This window comes from Argentina silus (genome assembly GCF_951799395.1).
Source record: "Argentina silus genome assembly, chromosome: 15".
Taxonomy (NCBI): Eukaryota; Metazoa; Chordata; class Actinopteri; order Argentiniformes; family Argentinidae; genus Argentina; species Argentina silus.
This window is the reverse complement of record NC_139669.1, coordinates 7338824-7357474: the sequence shown is the minus strand read 5'-3', so window position 1 is coordinate 7357474 and position 18651 is coordinate 7338824. Positions and strand designations below refer to the sequence as shown.

General features: G+C 43.2%; 2 protein-coding genes across 4 annotated transcripts; both read right to left on the bottom strand.

Moving 5' to 3' along the window:
• Positions 1-9837: 9837 nt before the first annotated feature.
• Positions 9838-13423, bottom strand: LOC310815916 (H-2 class II histocompatibility antigen, A-U alpha chain-like). 2 transcript variants are annotated; one of them, XM_083685874.1, is made up of 5 exons: positions 13337-13423; positions 12763-13017; positions 12461-12511; positions 11966-12247; positions 9838-11723 (listed from the first exon to the last, which is right to left on the bottom strand). In XM_083685874.1, the coding sequence occupies exons 1-5, from the start codon at positions 13392-13394 to the stop codon at positions 11605-11607; spliced, it is 765 nt and encodes a 254-aa protein (XP_083542000.1). In that variant the 5' UTR covers positions 13395-13423; the 3' UTR covers positions 9838-11604. The 2 variants fall into 2 exon arrangements, with proteins under 2 accessions (XP_083542000.1, XP_083542001.1); XM_083685875.1 differs by lacking the exon at positions 12461-12511.
• Positions 13424-13800: 377 nt separating this feature from the next.
• Positions 13801-17950, bottom strand: LOC310815708 (rano class II histocompatibility antigen, A beta chain-like). 2 transcript variants are annotated; one of them, XM_083685601.1, is made up of 6 exons: positions 17863-17950; positions 17402-17665; positions 16578-16859; positions 15294-15407; positions 14975-15014; positions 13801-14864 (listed from the first exon to the last, which is right to left on the bottom strand). In XM_083685601.1, exons 1-6 carry the CDS (start codon positions 17924-17926, stop codon positions 14807-14809), a joined length of 822 nt encoding a protein of 273 aa, XP_083541727.1. In that variant the 5' UTR covers positions 17927-17950; the 3' UTR covers positions 13801-14806. The 2 variants fall into 2 exon arrangements, 1 of the variants encoding a protein (XP_083541727.1); XR_014554629.1 differs by lacking the exon at positions 13801-14864 and having other exon boundaries at positions 14981-15014; positions 15294-16162.
• Positions 17951-18651: the final 701 nt, after the last annotated feature.

Below are 18651 nucleotides of genomic sequence, written 5' to 3'. Positions count from 1 at the left end.
GAGAGCTGTTGTCATGTAAAGTCCTCGCTGCTGTCATCACTCCTGTCTGCTTATTGCTGCCTTTCACAAGCTGTTCCCTAGACACTCACCACTCCTCCCTCGCTCCCTCCCTCCCTCCCTCGTTCCCTCCCTCCCTCCCTCCCTCGCTCACTAGTAGACGTGTGCAACCAAACAACTCATTCTCTTCTCTCTCTCTCTCTCTCAGACAGCAATTAAGTGCCAGGAAACCTCTTCACACTACATTAGGCCAAATCTTAGACACGTGGCATTTTACAACATAATCATCACATTTAGCCATGTTTGAAATTCCGGCTGTGAGGATTTTAGGGAAAGCTGCTTGGCTTCAGAGTTTTAAATTATACACTCAACCATAGGCAGGTGTTAATTGTTTTACGATGTGCTTTTAGATGCGGTAAGGGGGTTGTTAAATTGATGTTTTCAAGTCTAGGCGATGGTTGTCAAGGTGAGACATCATTTGTCTTGTTGCAAATACATATGGACGAGACGAGACGAGATGAAGATGAGATCAGTTGAGATCAGATGAGATCGTACTTTCTTTCATCTCTCGAGATACAGATCTGATACCTGACATATGCTCTTGTCATACTGGTCTTCTGACGTTGTTCTGACCCTGTAGACACACTGGAAAACACATTCTTGATTCATGAGCGTGTGCATTTAGTATTGTATGGTGCTGTGTGTTGTTTTGTAATCATATTTGTATTATCAACAGGCTGCACTTCAAAAAGAGACCTCGGTCTCAAGTGTGTCTCCTTGGTTTAAAAAAAAGTTCAATACAAAAAGAAAATGTCTTGGAACAGAAATGGTATTTCTGCTTCTTTGTTTTCTCCACATTGCCCCCCCCCCCCCCCCCCACCAGGGTGACCCAACCCCCCCCCCCCCCCCCCCCATACGTCGTCTGGGTGATCCACTGCCCCCCCCCCCCCACCAGGGTGATCCATTGCCCCCCCCTCCCCATACGTTGTCTGCCCCAGTGTGATCCAGTGCCACCCCCCCACCCCCCCACCAGGGTGATCCACCAGGCCTGGCCAGCCTGTTATGGAGAATGATAACATTCCAGCCGTGTTTGGCACTGTGTGGGAACATGACCAAATCCCTGAAAGCACTCTCCTCCTATTACGCGCCACACATGCAGAGGGAGAACAGGAAAAGAGTGGGTGGCAATTGCTTAGTTTGAGACCAGAGTACCACCTCCTGAAAAAAATAAACCTTCTATGGGTGCCAACTTCACTGTTTGGAACCATCGCTTCCAATAACACATCTACCCCCTCCCCGCTCTCTCTCTCTGTCTCTGTCTCTCTGTATCCCCCCTCTCTCTCTCTGTCTCCCCCCCCCCCTCTCTCTCTCTCTCTCTCTCTCTCTCCCCGTTCTCTCTGTCTTTCTCTTGTCTTGTCTGTCTGTCTCTCTGTCACCCCCCCTCTCTCTCTCTGCCCGCCCCTCTCTTTCTCTCTCTCTCCCTCTCCCTCTTTCTCTCTCTCTCTCTCTTAGCAGTCCTTCTATTGAACGCTCTCAGGAGCTGAAGCAGGTTGGAGATCACAAAAGTAGCTTTTATCAGAGAAAAGTTCCCCAGCACACAGAGCTCTACAACAGCAGTCAACACACACACACACACACACACACACACACACACACACACACACACACACACACACACACACACACACACACACACATATACACGACACCCACAAACGTGCACACACATGCATGCCCACACACACACGACACCAACACACGTGCACACACATGCATGCGCACACAAACACACACAGACACACACACACACACACACACACGCACAGGTGCCCGCGCAAACACACACGCACGCTCACACACATACGCGCACGCACACACACACACACACACACACGCACACAAACACACACACACACACATATGCACACATGCACATACCCACACACACACACACTCAGACACTCACATGCACACATGCAGATACTGTACACACACGCACACACACACACACACACACACACACACACACACACACACACACACACACACACACAGGCTTGCATGATGATCGAGCTGTCTCTCTGTTGAGGACGTGAGAACCACTGCCCAGGGAGGGAAGGATAATGATGCTAGGGATTGAAAAACAAAACCTAGATTTTTCCTGTTTTAGGTTCACAGAAGAGTCAGAGAATGAAATTGGATGATATTGTTTTGGAATAAATGTGTTTTGGTCAGCGGTAAATATCGGAGCTCATCTGTATATTTCAATGTTTTCACAACCATTAGAGCTCAACTGGGAGAGCATTTGAGGGTGTCTGATGACTTATAAACAAACAGAATGTATTGTTATAGTTTGAGATGCTTTTAAAACAGCGTTTTACCCTGTCAACTAGGCATAGACCACACTTCCCCTATTCTCATTCTTCAGTGTTTCTCTGTTTGAAGTTCTGTTTTTCAAAGTGTGAGGAGATACTCAAATACAAATCCGAACATTTCTCACAGTAAACACTGACTTAATGAATCATACAAGTAAATACCAATTCTTGGCAGAGGTTTGTATTCAGATGCTAAAATAAGAAATGTAACACTCCTTGAGTTCACTAATGCTGCTTCATCGAATTATCAACATCATTAACAAACGAACTCAATAAATTAGCCATTGATTGGTTAAACAGTCACGCAGTTCGCATTTCACTGGTCGATTCAGGTGACTATGCTCAGAGCACTGAAGGTCTCAAAACAATTCCACATAGCTAAAATTAATGACTTAAAAACTGTATAGGAGAAATTAGAAGTTCCTTTCTGTACCTCAATGTCATTTCCTGATTAAGAAGAGTGTGTTACTGAGTGGTTTCCTCCCATCTTCAATCAGCGGGACATTAATTCACTTTAGAAGTTGTGAGTCATGTGATCCAGGGGGTCCTATATGCCGGGAAACTTGTTATTTTCTAATGAGTCACGTCTGAGTGGGTCGTCCATTAATCACCCTCTACCTTGGTGTGTGTGCGTGTGTGTGTGCGTGTGCGTGTGTGTGTGTGTGTGTGTGTGTGTATGTATGCGTGCGTGCGTGTTTGTGCGTGCGTGTCTATGTGTGTGTGCGTGCGTGTGTGCGTGCTTGCGCGTGTGTGTATGTATATGTGTGTGTGTGTGTGTACACTCACCGAACACTTTATTAGGAACACTATACTAATACTGGGTAGGGCCTCCCTTTGCTCTCAGAACAGCCTCAATTCTTCGTGGCATTGATTCCACAAGATGTTGGAAACATTTCTTTGAGATTCTGGTCCATGATGACATGATTGCATCACACAATTCCTGCAGATTTTTCAGATGCACTTTCAAGCTGTGAATCTCCCGTTCTACCACATCCCAAAGGTGTTCTATTGGATTCAGATCCGGTGACTGGGAAGGCCACTGAAGAACACTGAACTCATTGTCATGTTCATGAAACCAGTTTGACACGACTTTTGCTTTGTGACATGGTGCATTATCATGCTGGAAGAAGCCATTAGAAGATGGGTAAACTGTGGCCATGAAGGGATGCACATGGTCAGCAACAATACTCAAATAGGCTGTGGAATTCAAGTGATGATTGATTGGTATTAACGGGCCCAAAGTGTGCCAAGAAAACATTCCCCACACCATTACACAACCTCCACCATGAGAAGGTGTACAGGTGTTCCTAATAAAGTGTTCAGTGAGTGTATATGCGTGTGTGTGTGTGCGTGTGCGTGTGCGTGCATGCATGGATGGATGTGTGTGAAATGTCTGTCCTTTCTGCTCGGTGTGGTGAGAAACTGCAGATTACACAAAAGGCGAAAGCCTGAAAGAGACCATTAGTTCTTATTAAGTGTACTTTCCATCCTGCCTATCATCACCAGCAGACAGGCCTTGTGGGAGCAGCTTTAGAGCACTTCCATAGTTGTTTGTTTGGTGGTTAGACTTTAACTGTAGACGATGTTCATGCCCCATCTGTAAATATTCATTCTCTATCCATTGAAATTGTTACAAAATTGGTAGCACTGCTTTGAAATTAGGTTGGATTCTCTCCTCTCACAAAAACAGATTTTATTTCACTGGGATTGCATGCAATCAGTAGTCCCCAGAGTAATTACAGTCAACATAGGATTCTTCATTTACCCTCTGATGACAACATTTGTTATGAGTTTCATGTGTTGGGGTTTCTATATAACCTTGACCTATAGATCTGAAGTAATACTAGGACCCGAGAACCTTTTGCCATTTCTCAAACTAGTTTAAAAGCACACAGCATTCATCTTCATTGAATCCTCTGCCAGTAACCTGACACTGTTCCCCTCTGCTGTAGAGGAACTCTTCTCTCACAAACACAGTGCCATGTATACAAAGTGTTGTCATTTCTAAATGGTGAAACCAATATGCACACAAATACCCTCAAATGAAACCTGAGAATCTCTACTTTATGCCCAAACTTCTGGGGTGTAGAGCCAGAAGAAGAACAAACACTTCACTGTCCCAATATTAACTGAGGGCACTGTCCTGTTCTCTTCTCTTCTCTCCGTACAGAGTACTGATACCAAATCCTCTGTTCTCTCAGTTCGGACACATGGCTAATTTGTGTGTGTGTGTGTGTGTGTGTGTGTGTGTGTGTGTGTGTGTGTGTGTGTGTGTGTGTGTGTGTGTGTGTGTGTGTGTGTGTGTGTGTGTGTGTGTGTGTGTGTGTGTGTGTGTGTGTGTGTGTGTACTGTTTGTGAAAATAAGGGGTCCGTCGGTCCATCGTTGAGTAATTAAGTGGGGAGTGAAGCAGCAGTCAATGTCATGGTCTCCCTCAAAGCTGCCGTCTGTCTCACGCTGATAACATTGACATGTCCCCTTCTCTATGGCAGTCTCTCACAACACCAACATACAACCCAGCTGAACACAATGAAGGGGGAAGAGAGGGAGAGAGAGAGAGAGGGAGAGAGAAGGAGAAGGGGAGAGGGGCAAGAGACAGAGGAGGAGAGAGGGGGGAGAAGAAGACAGAGAGAGAGAGAGAGAGAGAGAGAGAGGGGAGGAAGAGGGAAGAGGGGCAAGAGACAGAGGAGGAGAGAGAAGAGGAGATGAGAGAGAAAGAGAGGGAGAGAGGGAGGATAGGGGGAGAAGACAGTGAGAGAGATGGAGAGGGGGAGGACAGAGAGAGAGAGAGAGAGAGGAGAGGGGAAGAAGACAGAGACAGATGAAGTGAAGAGTTGACCTTGCCTCATTAGAGGAGCGACATCCCATAATTGATGAGCAGGATTCAAGGTGTGGCTGCCGTGGCAACGTCGCCCTCTGTGGCTTGACCTTCTGATCCACCCTGCTGTAGAGGAACAGTCAGGAGACGATGTCACCATGACACGGACTGCTTTCAACACACTAGGGTTTCCCTGAAGCTTGTTGTGATTGTGAGACCAAGTGTGAGAGTGCCTTGTAGGTCCAAATATGTTCTTTTGTCAAGCAGGCCAGTTGTTTGGCATCCGGAAAGTGTGTGTCTTAAAGGTCCAGTATGTACATTTTAGCTTTGAAATACTGCTAAATGCCCATGATGTATCGGTAACCATCAAGGCATGGGATCTCATGTGTTTTTACTAATATATTTTATATACATTTATAGTGTACATGCCCCACAACAATTTCACAGCCTCTAGCCTCATTGCCATTTAGTCTCACACAGCTTACAAGATGTATTGTTCTGCTGCTCTTTTTTGTATTTGTTATTGCTATTTTGTTAATACTTTGCTATTTTGTAAATTTCTTGTCAATATTAGCTATTTGTTTTTTATGTCCATGCACCAACCTCACCAAGTCAATTTCCTGTATGTGCAAATATACTTGGCCAAATAAAAGAATTCTGATTCTGATTCTGATGATGAAGAGCGTTCAGTGAAGAGTGCTGTATCGGTCCAAACAAAACGTAACCTTTACGTGTCTATTCCGGTGACGAGAGCTCCTGTAAATGGCTGAAATAACAACAAACGTCCATTTCTATCGACTGACCCCTTGTGAGTGCGGTATTCTATAGGTGTTGTGTTAGCCCTGGTCTCTGCCCTTGGCTTGTTAACAGCTCCACAGAGAGAGGGAGGAGTGTGTTTGGGAGCAGACGCTTGAATCTATTGCCCTCGCCCTGTCACAGCCTAATCCCCCCGCGATGGGGGACAAGGGCTGGCAAACACTCAACTCTGCCTGTTTACACCCCTCAAATAGGAATATAAGGGGGGGTATTCTGGCATTTTAGCAGAGTACAGACACACACACACACACACACACACATGCACACGCGCACACACACACACACGCACGCCTCTCTCTCTCCCTCTCTCTCTCCCCCGCTCTCTCTCTCTCCCCTCCCCCCTCTCTCTCCACTCCCCCCTCTCTCTCTCTCCCTCTCTATCTATCTCCCCCTCTTTCTCTCTCTCTCTCTCTCTCTCGCCCCATGCCAAATGTCCTTGGCCAGCACATTTATTTTCCCAGGCTATTGGTGTAGAGAGACACTGGGGCCTGAAGTGTCTCACACACACTCACACACACACACACACACACACACACACACACACAGTCTGAAGTGTCTCACACACACACACACACAGTCTGAAGTGTCTCACACACACACACACACACACAGTCTGAAGTGTCACACACACACACACACACACACACAGTCTGAAGTGTCTCACACACACACACACACACACACACACACACACACAGTCTGAAGTGTCACACACACACACACACACACAGTCTGAAGTGTCACACACACACACACACACGCACAGTCTGAAGTGTCCCACACTCCTCTGAGAGCGTAGCCAGGCAGGGACGGACAAACAGACGGAGTCAGCTGGGCACGGCGGCGGCGGGCGGCGTGGAGCGGGCGTGGCGGACAGCGCTGACAGGACCAACGGGAGGCTGCCAGCTGTTTCCCGCCACCTGCCACCCTACACAGAGGTGACTCCGCCATTACCACCCTGTCTCTCCCTCCCCCTCCTCCTCCCTGCCCTAACAAATATATGCCAATAATTAAATTAGCATCGCTAATTGGGGAATACGTTCTCATTAACAAAAAAAGGAGTCGGAAAAACTCAAGTTTGCTCAGTAGATGTTGGATTGTATTGCGAACAAATAAAGCAATATTGTTGCCTTGGACGTTCGTTGGAGGCTTTGAGGGAGTTGTTTTATTTGCTGTGGGGGTTTCATAAAGCATGAGTTCCAGCCTCAGCTGGTGGACGAATGAACAGTCATCTGTCCTACATGTGTACCCACAACGCTAGCAGGCGACCACCATAGAAACCTAATGCTAACACTGTCGTCCATGCTAGCAGGGGACCACCATAGAGACACACAGAGGATCAGGCTAGCTATTAGCCTAATGCTAACAGCGTCCTCCATGCTAGCTGGTGATGACCATAGAGGGAATCACGCTAGCTATTAGCTATTATGCTAACACTCGTTAGATTCAAGATTCAAGACTCAAGATTCTTTATTTGTCACGTGCATACAAGTATACAGTGAAATGCAAAAGTGACAGTGCCACAGAGTAGTGCAACAATAAGTTTTAAAATAAAATAAAATAAAATAGAAATAATAAAAAATATAAACAGTATGAACAGTATAAACAGTGGTGAAGCAATGTACACAATGGAATGGCTATATACAATGGCAATGACAGGTTGACAGTACAGATAATTACAGTGGAAGATGAGTCTGCAATGGATAATTTAGTTAGTACAGTGATGCTAGGTTGTTTTGATCCAGGGGAGTTTAGGGGTCAATTTCGCAAACATTTACTGTATTGTACTTGTTTATCTTCACTTTGTGAACCCTATAAACCCATAATTTATTTTATAAAAACGGAAGGAATACATTGGTTATGTATTCTATACATACTGTAGCAGAACAAAACTGTGAAGAACTTCACAATTTTTAGACCTTTTTCTGAACTCAAAGGGCAGAATAATTTACATAAGTTATACGCTGTGTTTTATTTACATGCATACTAATATTTTCCATCGACACAATCTGCATACCCTTTGCATACATTTAGGAGAGAAAAACTATTTCCCTTTTCAATAATCTCAGTGTTTGTTGACTTCCCATTGTGAAATGTTGGAGCTGTATTTGGTTTTTCAGCGATAAGATATAAGTTATTTCAAGGCATGTTTTTTTTTATGCCTACAAGCTAGTAAATTGTTGCCCCTGCTAAGTGTTGCTGGATACATCTCAGAGTGCATTAAACATTCATACTGTAGTTAAGTTACAAGGTTTACTTAGACAAGGAAATGTTGACTTTTGGCAATAGTGAAACATGTGTTGGGTTTTGTGTTTCCCAGTTCATATCATATTTGACTGTATTTTAGTTCATATCATATAGTATTTGAATAATGTATGTTTTTGTTTGGACAGTATGTGTGTGTGTGTGTGTGTGTGTGTGTGTGTGTGTGTGTGTGTGTGTGTGTGTGTGTGTTAATATGTAGTATGTGTGTGTGTGTGTGCGTATATGCCTGTGAGTGAGTGTGTGTGTGTTTTGTAATCATACAACAGGTTACGTCCAATCAATTCCCATCCCCAGTCTGTCCCAATGTTTAGGCAGACAGGACAGTCAGGTACCCACAATCTCCTGCTCCTAAAAACATTATTTAAACAGTTATTGATCCTGTGCTTACATCATTTCAACTCATTGTGTTTTGTCTGGTTACCCAGAGTTTGGCCACTTAAAATGTAGATTATACAATATCTAGAATACCATCTTTCAGATACTTGGATTTGCAGTAGGCACACAATGAGTTGACCTTCGTGTGGGTTGTCATGATGAATAGTCATATAACCCTGAATACATGATTATGATTCTCTCTTGCATTTGGAAAACTGATACACTAAATAATGAACTGGGGTTCTTGAGAAGAAGAGTGACAATAAAATGAACTGTGTTTCCCATTCTCTGTCCATGACACCTGCTAGCTCTTGAGAGAGACAGACAGAGCATGCCCAGCCAGATTGTTGGCCAAGTGGCTGCACATTGAAACCATCGAACCATGTCTCCTTCTCTCCCATCCAATCTCCTCTCTATGAACCACTGAACTGAACAGCATGTCTCTGTACCCAAGATAGCTATACCACAGGACACCAGGCTTACTGAAACTGTCTGTCTTATGTATATCTTTGCACCCAGGAGGGCTTTACCCCTCAGACACCAGCCTTAGTTAAACTGTCCATCTTTAGTCTGTTTGCTACACAGATAACCCCCACTAACGTCACATGCTATCTATCCACTGAGCATAGCTATACCCAGGACACCAGCCTTAGTGAAACTATCCATCTTGAGTCTGTTTGCTACAAAGGGAACTACCCTAACATCAACGCTATCTCTCTACGTAGCATAGCTATACACAGGACACAAGCCCGTCTGAAACTGTCCACCTTTACTCCAAGATGGCTACAGTATACACCCTAGACACCAGCCTTAGTGAAACTATTCATCTTTAGTCTCTGTAAGGATAACTACCCTAACATCACATGCTGTCTCTCTACTGAGCAGAGCTATACCCAGTACACCAGACAACCCCCCAGCTGAAACTGTCCATCTTTACTACAAGACGGCTAAAGGCACCAGCCTTAGTGAAACTGTCCATCTTTACTCTGTTCTCTGTAAGGATAACCATTGAACATGCTGTTTCACCCCATATGTCTCCCCAGCTCTGACAGAATGGCCTCCAGTGGCTGAAAGGATGGCTGGGCTGACACTACAGCACACACCAGTGGATGTGAAATAGGAATGTGTAAATCTCGCAGGAGAAGGCTTTTCCAGGAGAGAGGAGTATTAGTCAACGTTTTAAACCCATATGATAGATAGATAGATACTTTATTGATCCCGTGGGGAAATTAAGGCGGTACAGCAGCTCACATCACAAACAACAACAATCAAATAAAGTGACTATAGAATAATAGAATAAAATAAAATAGACATCTGAAACATTATATACAGTAAGAACAGTCCAATATGATTTAGCATCCCCCAGCCTGACTCTGATCACTCCGATCGAGCCAGCTAGAGGAGGAGTTGTATAGTCTTATTGCGGCAGGCAGAAAAGATCTCCAATAGTGCTCCTTAGTGCAACATGGTTGTAATAATTTGTTGCTAAAGGAGCTTCTTGGCCAGAAGACTTATTAGCCACCTCCTCCACAGTGTCCAGGGTGACACCGAGGACAGAACCAGCCTTCCTAATAAGCTTGTTCAGCCTCTTGGTACCACCTTCCTTGATGCTGCCCCCCCAGCATACCATCGAGTTCAGCACTGCACTGGCTGGTAGAATGTTCAGCAGACTCCTGCACACGCCAAAGGACCTGAGCCTCCTCAGGAGATAAAGCCGGCCCCTCTTGTACAGGACTTCTGTTGGTGGGGTCGTTGGCTGTGGTAGTGGTGTCGGGGGGCAGAATAATGGGGGAAGCAAGAGTTGTGAAGTGAGGAAATAGTGCGGAAGGAGGAGCAGGGGAATGGAGTCAGAGAGGCTGGAGAGGGAAAGGGAAGGGAGAGAGTACTGGATGGGACAAAGGGGTAGGTGACAGGTATGAATGGGTCCAGGGCAGGGGAGGGGGGCTGGTCCGGTAGCTGAGCAGGGCTGGAGGAGCTGGGGGGAGGAGAAGGAGAAGGAGGGCAGAGTGGAGAGTCTGTGTGGCGAACATCACAGCGACAGCACGCTCATGTAGATTCTTGAGTTTCCTCTGCACCCACTTCAGTTCTTCCTTGTCACGAGACCTGAAGGCTCTCTTCTTGTCGTTGACAATTCAAGACTTGTTGTTGGGAAAACACCGCACACCCTCCTAGTAGGTACAGTGTTCTCCACACAGGAGTTAATGTAGTCCAATATATATGAGCAGCACATCCATGCACTCCAGACCTATGTATATGACATGCACGACCACATCTTTACAATTAATATAATCAGGCAAAATTATCCAAAATGTATAGTTTATCAACAATTGTCTTGGTACCATTAAGGCCTAAAACTGTTTATTCTGATACATCAGAATAAGTACAGTAGTCTACAGTAATTCGATTTCTGAAACAGACATTATTTTTTCAAAGGCATATGCTTAAATTATTAGAATAATACATCTAAAATAGGTGCTGACTGTAAACTAATTGAGTGATAGAATCAAGCAAGTTATTGAGAATCTTATTCTGTGTTCGCTAGCATTAAGGAAACATTAGCTGGAAAGCTAGCCATTTGAAACTGGGTGAGTGGTGCTATCTGGGCAAAAATAAACAACATATTTGTTACTGTATGTACCAACTTTATTATCCAAAAAACAAAAAGTGAATGAATACACAATACCAACAAAAATGCAAAACAACTTTTTTGTATTTTAAAAACAGACCACCTTCCGGTGTAAAAACCCTGGAAATTAATGTCCAAAAACTACATTTTAAGTAACAAGTTATTGGTTGTCTAAAGTCCCAAAAGACAGGAAATTTAAAAAAAGCACCACCACTCATAACTCCACTAGTAATGTACAACTAATCACACTAAAACTACTTCCATGCCGACTTAATTTTAAAGAAAAAGGAGATACACAGTTGGGTAAATCAAATATTCTCCACTCTAGAGAGTTTCACTGGGGTTGTTTGACGAGGAGGAATATTCCGGCAGCCACTCCCAGCAGCCCAAGCGTCAGACCCACTCCACAGAACACCTCTGGACCAACACTGGGCTTCTCAGGAGGCTTTGGCTCTGCGGGGAGGAGGGCCCCAACATTAAGTAACACACCACTCTAGAAAGTGTCACTGTCAGTGGAAATGTTTTGGAAAGTAGCAGTGACCTGACATAATAATGATAGTTCGGGTCATTTAGCAGAGGCTGGCCTACGCAGAAATATATTGAAACCAACTGAGCCACCTGATCTCTGAGTTTCCTTAAAGGCTTCTAGAATGTGTTACTGGAATGTATCAACAACAGAAGGCCCTTTTTCTTACCCCAGAACCTGGTTAGGGGGTTTTCCAGGGCCGTGTGTTCCACAGTGCAGGCATAGACATCCCCTTCCTCTGGGGTGAAGGTCAGGGTGAAGAACTGGTGGAATGTTCCATCTCTGTTAGGATAGTACCGATAGACAGACACTCCCCCCTCCACCTCCACGTCGTTCTTGGTCCACTTGACTTTGATGGAGGGGGGGTAGAAATGATTGACAAAGCAGATGAGGGTGTTATTCACCCCCATCTCTGCCTCATCTCTGGCATAGATGGAGCTCTCGGGGGCATCTGGGTGGTAATAGAAGTAATAGAAATAATCAAAGCAATACTGAAACATACAGTACAAACACTGCCTTCATCCACAGAAACATTTTCTGAACACAGATTAAGCCTAGTATAGAACTTAATAGCATTTTTAATCGAAAATCTCCATTAAAGACATTTTAGCAGCCTATAACTCGTACCTGGAGCCACAGCCATAAAAAAACGTAGCATATTTACGTTTAAAACTTTTAGTGTGACCACAGAGGGCAGCAAAACCTACTCCCGTACCTTTAAGAAGAGAATAATGTCATCTCAATTGTACTAAAATGGTTTTCCTCGTTCCTCGTTCCAATGCATGTCAAAGTGCACACACTGCACTTTTCTGCTTTTTTGCACTTCTGGTTAGACGCTAACTGCATTTCGTTGTCTCTGTACTTGTACTCTGCACAATGACAATAAAGTTGAATCTAATCTAATCTAATCTAATCTAATCTTTACAATTTTGGCCAATCAGTATGTAGATATTCCAGCACACTTACCTTTGGCTTTCGGTACATTAGGCTCAGACCTTTTTCCAATTGCCATATCCCGTTTGCATATGCGTTGGTTCCGTATAGCATACTCAGAAGCATACCTAACATGTTTAGCAGGTGGGAAGTTAGGTGCTGTCCACACTATTTCTTTTTTCTCAAAATCAAAGTAGTAGAATTCATCCCCATTAAGTGTCACTCCCACCACAGCTTCAGTTGACTCAAAACATCCAAAGAAGTAATGAAGTTCAGAAGATGCGGGACCTAAAATTGACACACATTTAAATCTTCACCTAAAATTGACACACATTTAAATCTTCACCTAAAATTGACACGCATTTAAATCTTCACCTAAAATTGACACACATTTAAATCTTCACCTAAAAAAGACACACATTTAAATCTTCGCACATTTCTAAGTAATCAATTTGTATATGTTTGATTACGTCTGTTCCAAGAAAATATATTGATTGGGTAAAAAGCAATAAACAAAGGTCAGACTGGCTGGCATTGCATTGCTCTTCTATTTTCTCAAAGCAATACAAATACAGGTTTGAAAAGGTAGCATAAATCAAGTTCTTACTTTGTGTAGAGGGGCAAAAAGCTCCAGTGAGAATTAGTATTATCACAAAGTAGTTCATCTCTAAGCTCTTGTGTGTGGTGTGTTTGAGGGAGCACTGCAGAATGAGGCGAAGCTGAGGAGGAAACTACTTTGTTTTTGACGTTTCAACCAATCAGGAATTCAGATTCATTATTATATGACTGTGTCCAGGTAGATGTATTTGACTCCTGTTTTGGAAATTAATAATTGATACAGGATAATGTCAAAATCATATTGTAGGTACAGTGACATAAAGATACAATGGATAGAATTCAACAGAGTATCTTTCTCAAAAGCCCAGCGCTTACTCAATCTTATCTTACACTCACCGAACACTTTATTAGGAACACTATACTAATACTGGGTAGGGCCTCCTTTTGCTCTCAAAACAGCCTCAATTCTTTGTGGCATTTCATTCCACATTTATTATACTTAAAGCAGATAATGTCACACCACCAAAGCCCCACACACAGAATCAATCAATCAACCAATCAATACAATCAGACTTTATTTGTATAGCACACTTAATATTTGTATAGCACACTTAATCCAAAATGGAACCACAATGTGCTTTACAGAGATAATTAACAATAAAAAAGGGAAGACAAGTCTAACTGACCGTACACACCTGACCGTTCATCATTTAAGTGTCAATAGAGACGAACTGAAAACACTTTGGCTGGGTACGGTCAGGATAATAGGCTGAACCATCCCTTGAAACCCTCAGCCACACCTGACCTTACAGCATAAGTCACTCTTTCCGACATCAAATTTCGCAGTGACTGGCATGCTGCTCTAGCAAGCTGTGAAACAACCACTCAGATATATTTTAAATAGTGATCGCTTTGATGATAACTGATACTATGAATGGGATTCAATGAAATGCAGATAGTGCCTTTCCACACTGCGCTTCCAGAATTCTGTTCCACTTGTACAGCAGCATGTCCTTTATGGACAAAGTCATCCGGAATACATAACCAGACAGATATTTAAAGTTCAGAATTTTGTCACATCTATATTTTTGTAAGGTGCCTAGAGCACAAGAAAATCTGAACATAACCCATAACCAGCAGAACATGTTTTGCCACCAAATTTCAGGCATACAAGATATAAGTATACTTTATGTTGAGTATACTATTGAAGAGGCTGTCTCTGTTGAAGAGGCTGAATTATGACATTTACATTTACATTTATGCATTTAGCAGACGCCTTTATCCAAAGTGACTTACAACAAATACATTTCTTTAAGTAAGTGAATCATCTATCCAACAGTCATCATAAGAAAAAGTAATCTTTGGTAGGACCAGGGGCTATTGGCAGTCACAATGCTAGAAATAGGAAGAATTGCTTCTTCTTTTTTTTTTACAGGAGAGAAACTTGTACAGGGGGGTAGTGGGGATGAAGAGGTCTTTAGGAGGGACAGTTAAGATGTTATGAAATCATGTAGTTTCCTCATTCAAATCCCAGCGGAATGCTCGTGTTGGTTGCAGCTTCTCCAGCCACTAATTCACTGCAAAAGGCATAGAAGACAGAGAGGTTCATTCTGTTTTTTTTTTTAAATGTTTGATTTTCATTTGACCTTTATCATCACAGTAATTGTTTCTTGACTGTCATATTAACCTCAATGGGACCATACTGGTTGGCACCAACATCCGACCAACTATGAGAGAGATAAAGGTATTGAGTTAGAAATCAAAAGACCTGAGACATTTACATTCACATTTATGGCATTTAGCAGACGACTTTATCCAAAGCGACTTACAACAAATATATTTGTTTAAGTAAGTGAATCATTTATCCATCTATCCATCAGTCATCATAAGATAAAGTAATCAATGCTCAGACCAGGGGCCATTTATGCAGTCACATAAAACAGTAAAACATCAGCTAGCTCCATGTTTTTTCTAGACTAGGCGTGCTGAAGCCTATGGCGGATCACCTGCAGATTTCTTTCTATGGTAGATCAATCCAGACACTAAGAAGGCGACCCCGAGCAGCAGCCCGGAGCCTCCTATAGCCAGTTTGTTCTTCTCTGAGTCAGACAGAAAGGGGTCTGCAATAACAAGTTACGGTTAAGGTTAACACGGAAAGATGAACAAATTAAACAAATGGTTCACTATTTTCAGACTTGTACCTATTTTTTTTTTCTTTAATGTCTCCCATCCAGGAGTACAACACAAATCCATTTACATTTACATTCATGGTATTTAGCAGACGCCTTTATCCAAAGCAACTTACAACAAATACATTTGTTTAAGTAGGTGAATCATCTATCCAACAGTCATCATAAGACAAAGTAATCAATGCTCACACCAGGGGCCATTGGCAGTTTTTTTTTTATTTATTTTTTATTATTAACAGGAGAGAACTTGTTCAGGGGGGAAGTGGGGGTAAAAAGGTCTCAAGGGTTGGGGTTACGGTTAGTACAGGGGGGGGTAGTGGGGGTGAAGAGGTCTTTAGGAAGGACTGTTAAGATGTAGCCTGAAGAGATGGGTTTTGAATCTACGGCGGAAGATCAGTAGTGACTCTGCAGTCCTGACAGTGGTGGGAAGCTCATTCCACCAGCGGGGCACCAGGACAGTGAAAAGCCGTGACCAAGTGGCGTGGCTGCTGCATCCACGTAGAGGCGGCGGAGCCAAGTGTGCAGCCGAGGTGGAAGAGCGGAGTGATCGTGCAGGGGTTTGGGGGCTAACCATTGCTTGCAAGTAGGGAGGGGCTGTTCCCTTTGCCGCCCGGTAGGCGAGCACCAGGGTCTTGAATCTGATGCGAGCTGCTACCGGGAGCCAGTGGAGGGTGCGGAGGAGGGGCCTGACATGGGAGAATTTGGGGAGATTGAACACCAGATGAGCAGAATCCAACTAATGCATGCTTATAATAGCGAAAACACAACATCAATGATAATACCTCACATGTACTAACGTTTAATGCATATTTTCGTGCTCTATAGAGCAAGTATTTGACCCCACCCCACTGCCTATGTTAGAGTGAGCTGAGCAAGGCCAGCTGCAGCTTTGAGTACTGAATAACAAACATGTTCATGTAAAACTATCTGGATAATTTAACACAGGTACAAATAAAAAAATAGACTCACACACAAACACACACACACACAAAAACACACTTCTTGAGCCTGTTCTATGTGGGACACAAATTTTGTCTACATGAACCATGTAACTATGCTATCACACCTTTTAACACCCTTAGTCCACTCACACACTCTTACCCCAGACAATCATCTTGGGCTCAGACAGGCTGGCATGCTCCACCATACAGGTGATTCTCTCTCCAGGTGTGGCCGTGTACTCCAGGTAGGTGTGGCTCTGATAGCTCCAGTCCCCATCTGTCATTTGCTCAGTAGAGGTCACATCTGTGGTCACTTCTTGTCCATCCCTCAGCCACGTCACTCTGATGTCTTTGGGGTAGAAGTCGTAAGTGCTGCACACAAGCAAGCCAGGGTGTGTGCCAGTGAATGGCTTCAGTGACCTCAGCTGGACGATGGGCTCAACTAGAAAAGGGGTTTAAAGGGATAGTTCACCCAAAAATCATAATTTTATCTATCATATACTGTACCTCAGTGTTTGACGAGAGGTGGCACCTTCCTACATGACACTCGGAGCCTCAATGGACAAGGTGCATATTCTGCTTGCTTTAAATAGATTAGTTGATAACAATGAATTTGAAGCATGGTTTTGTTAAGTATTATCTGGCCTTACAGATAAACATATTAACCACTGTAAAACTGCTAGCCAAAGCTATGCTACAGTAACACTCTAGCCTGCTATGCTAACACTAGGCAAATGGAATGACAGGCACTGTATAGTGTCATTGTCTCCGTCTGCACTGATCAGCAGCCTAGTGTTACTGTAGCATAGCTTTGGCTAGCAGTTTTACAGGGGTTACTATAAGGCCATATAATGCTTAACATTCACCTACAATTGTCTGGGAATCACCTGCAGTATAGCCATTGGTATACCATTGACATTGGCTGTCAAAGTAAAGCAAAGGTGTGATATCTGGAAAAAGATTGTGTAAGAGAATTATACTCACCAAGGTTATCCTCTATGCTATCATGAACTCTAGCAACATTTGCTGTGCAGAAAATAGCTTTCTCAACTTTTTGAAAACCAGGAGACCACGATGCTGCAAGTTGTATTGCATAGGGAGAGTATCCTGTCCACTTCCCTTCAGTGCTGTTGTACCGAAGCAGAAGCTTCTTGTTAAAATACTTAGACACAATATACTCAAGATCACCTTCTGAGTTCATCAGACACCAAGCATCAGTTGTCACGTAATATTCATCTGACGAACACACTTTAAAAAAAAAAAGGAACAAGCCGTACATTAAAGGGATGTTTTGACTCTTTGTCTCTTTCATGGAAAGACACATTTAGCATCTCTTACGAATCCATTATACTAGATGCATGTATTTATTTTTGTGGAAAATACAAAATATGTCCCAAAAAGAAAAACAATTAACATCTTAATATAATATAGCAACTTTTACTCACCTACTCCAGACCGAGTAATGTAGAAAAGGAGCCACAGGGTTGAGGAGAGAGTCAGCACAAGCATGTTGTTGAGGAATGAGGAAGCTGGATACAGATACTGGTCTGTATAAGTCTTGTGAATAAGGAACATGGAAACAATAGCTAGCAGCCAAATCCTCACACCAATCACATGCAGGTGAGGAAGAGTGTCATGGGTTTCCAGGAGGCTGTTTGTTTCTATTTTGTAATGAAGTTGTGTAATAAGGCCCATTTTATAGTATGTTTATTAGTCAACTGATTATCATTCTCTACCTTTTTAAATTTGTTTCCTTTTTTTCTTCCCTTCCCTTTTTTAAACCTGCACATTCAGTCATGGTGGAATGTTTTTCACTGTCGGAGGCAGACTGAGATTTTGAACTTGTACTTTGTTTCCTTTTCCTTTTTCTAGCCCTTCTAACCCTAACCCTAACCCTTGTGACTGCCTATGGCCCTAACCCCTAACCTTAATCCCTAACCCCTGACCCTAACCCTGGTTTTAGCATTGATTACTTTATGTTATGATGACTGATGGATAGATGATTCACTTACTTAAACAAATGTATTCGTTGTAAGTCGCTTTGGATAAAGGCGTCTGCTAAATGCCATAAATGTAAATGTAAATGTTGTACAGTATATGTGTGTTCATTAGCCAACTGCATTATTCTTTTCTTTTTTTCCCCGTTGCCCAGAAACGATCAGGGGTCTCCTTTTCCCAAACACAATATCCGTTTTCAGAGCCCATGTTAGTGCATGTAAGTGTATCACAGTGCT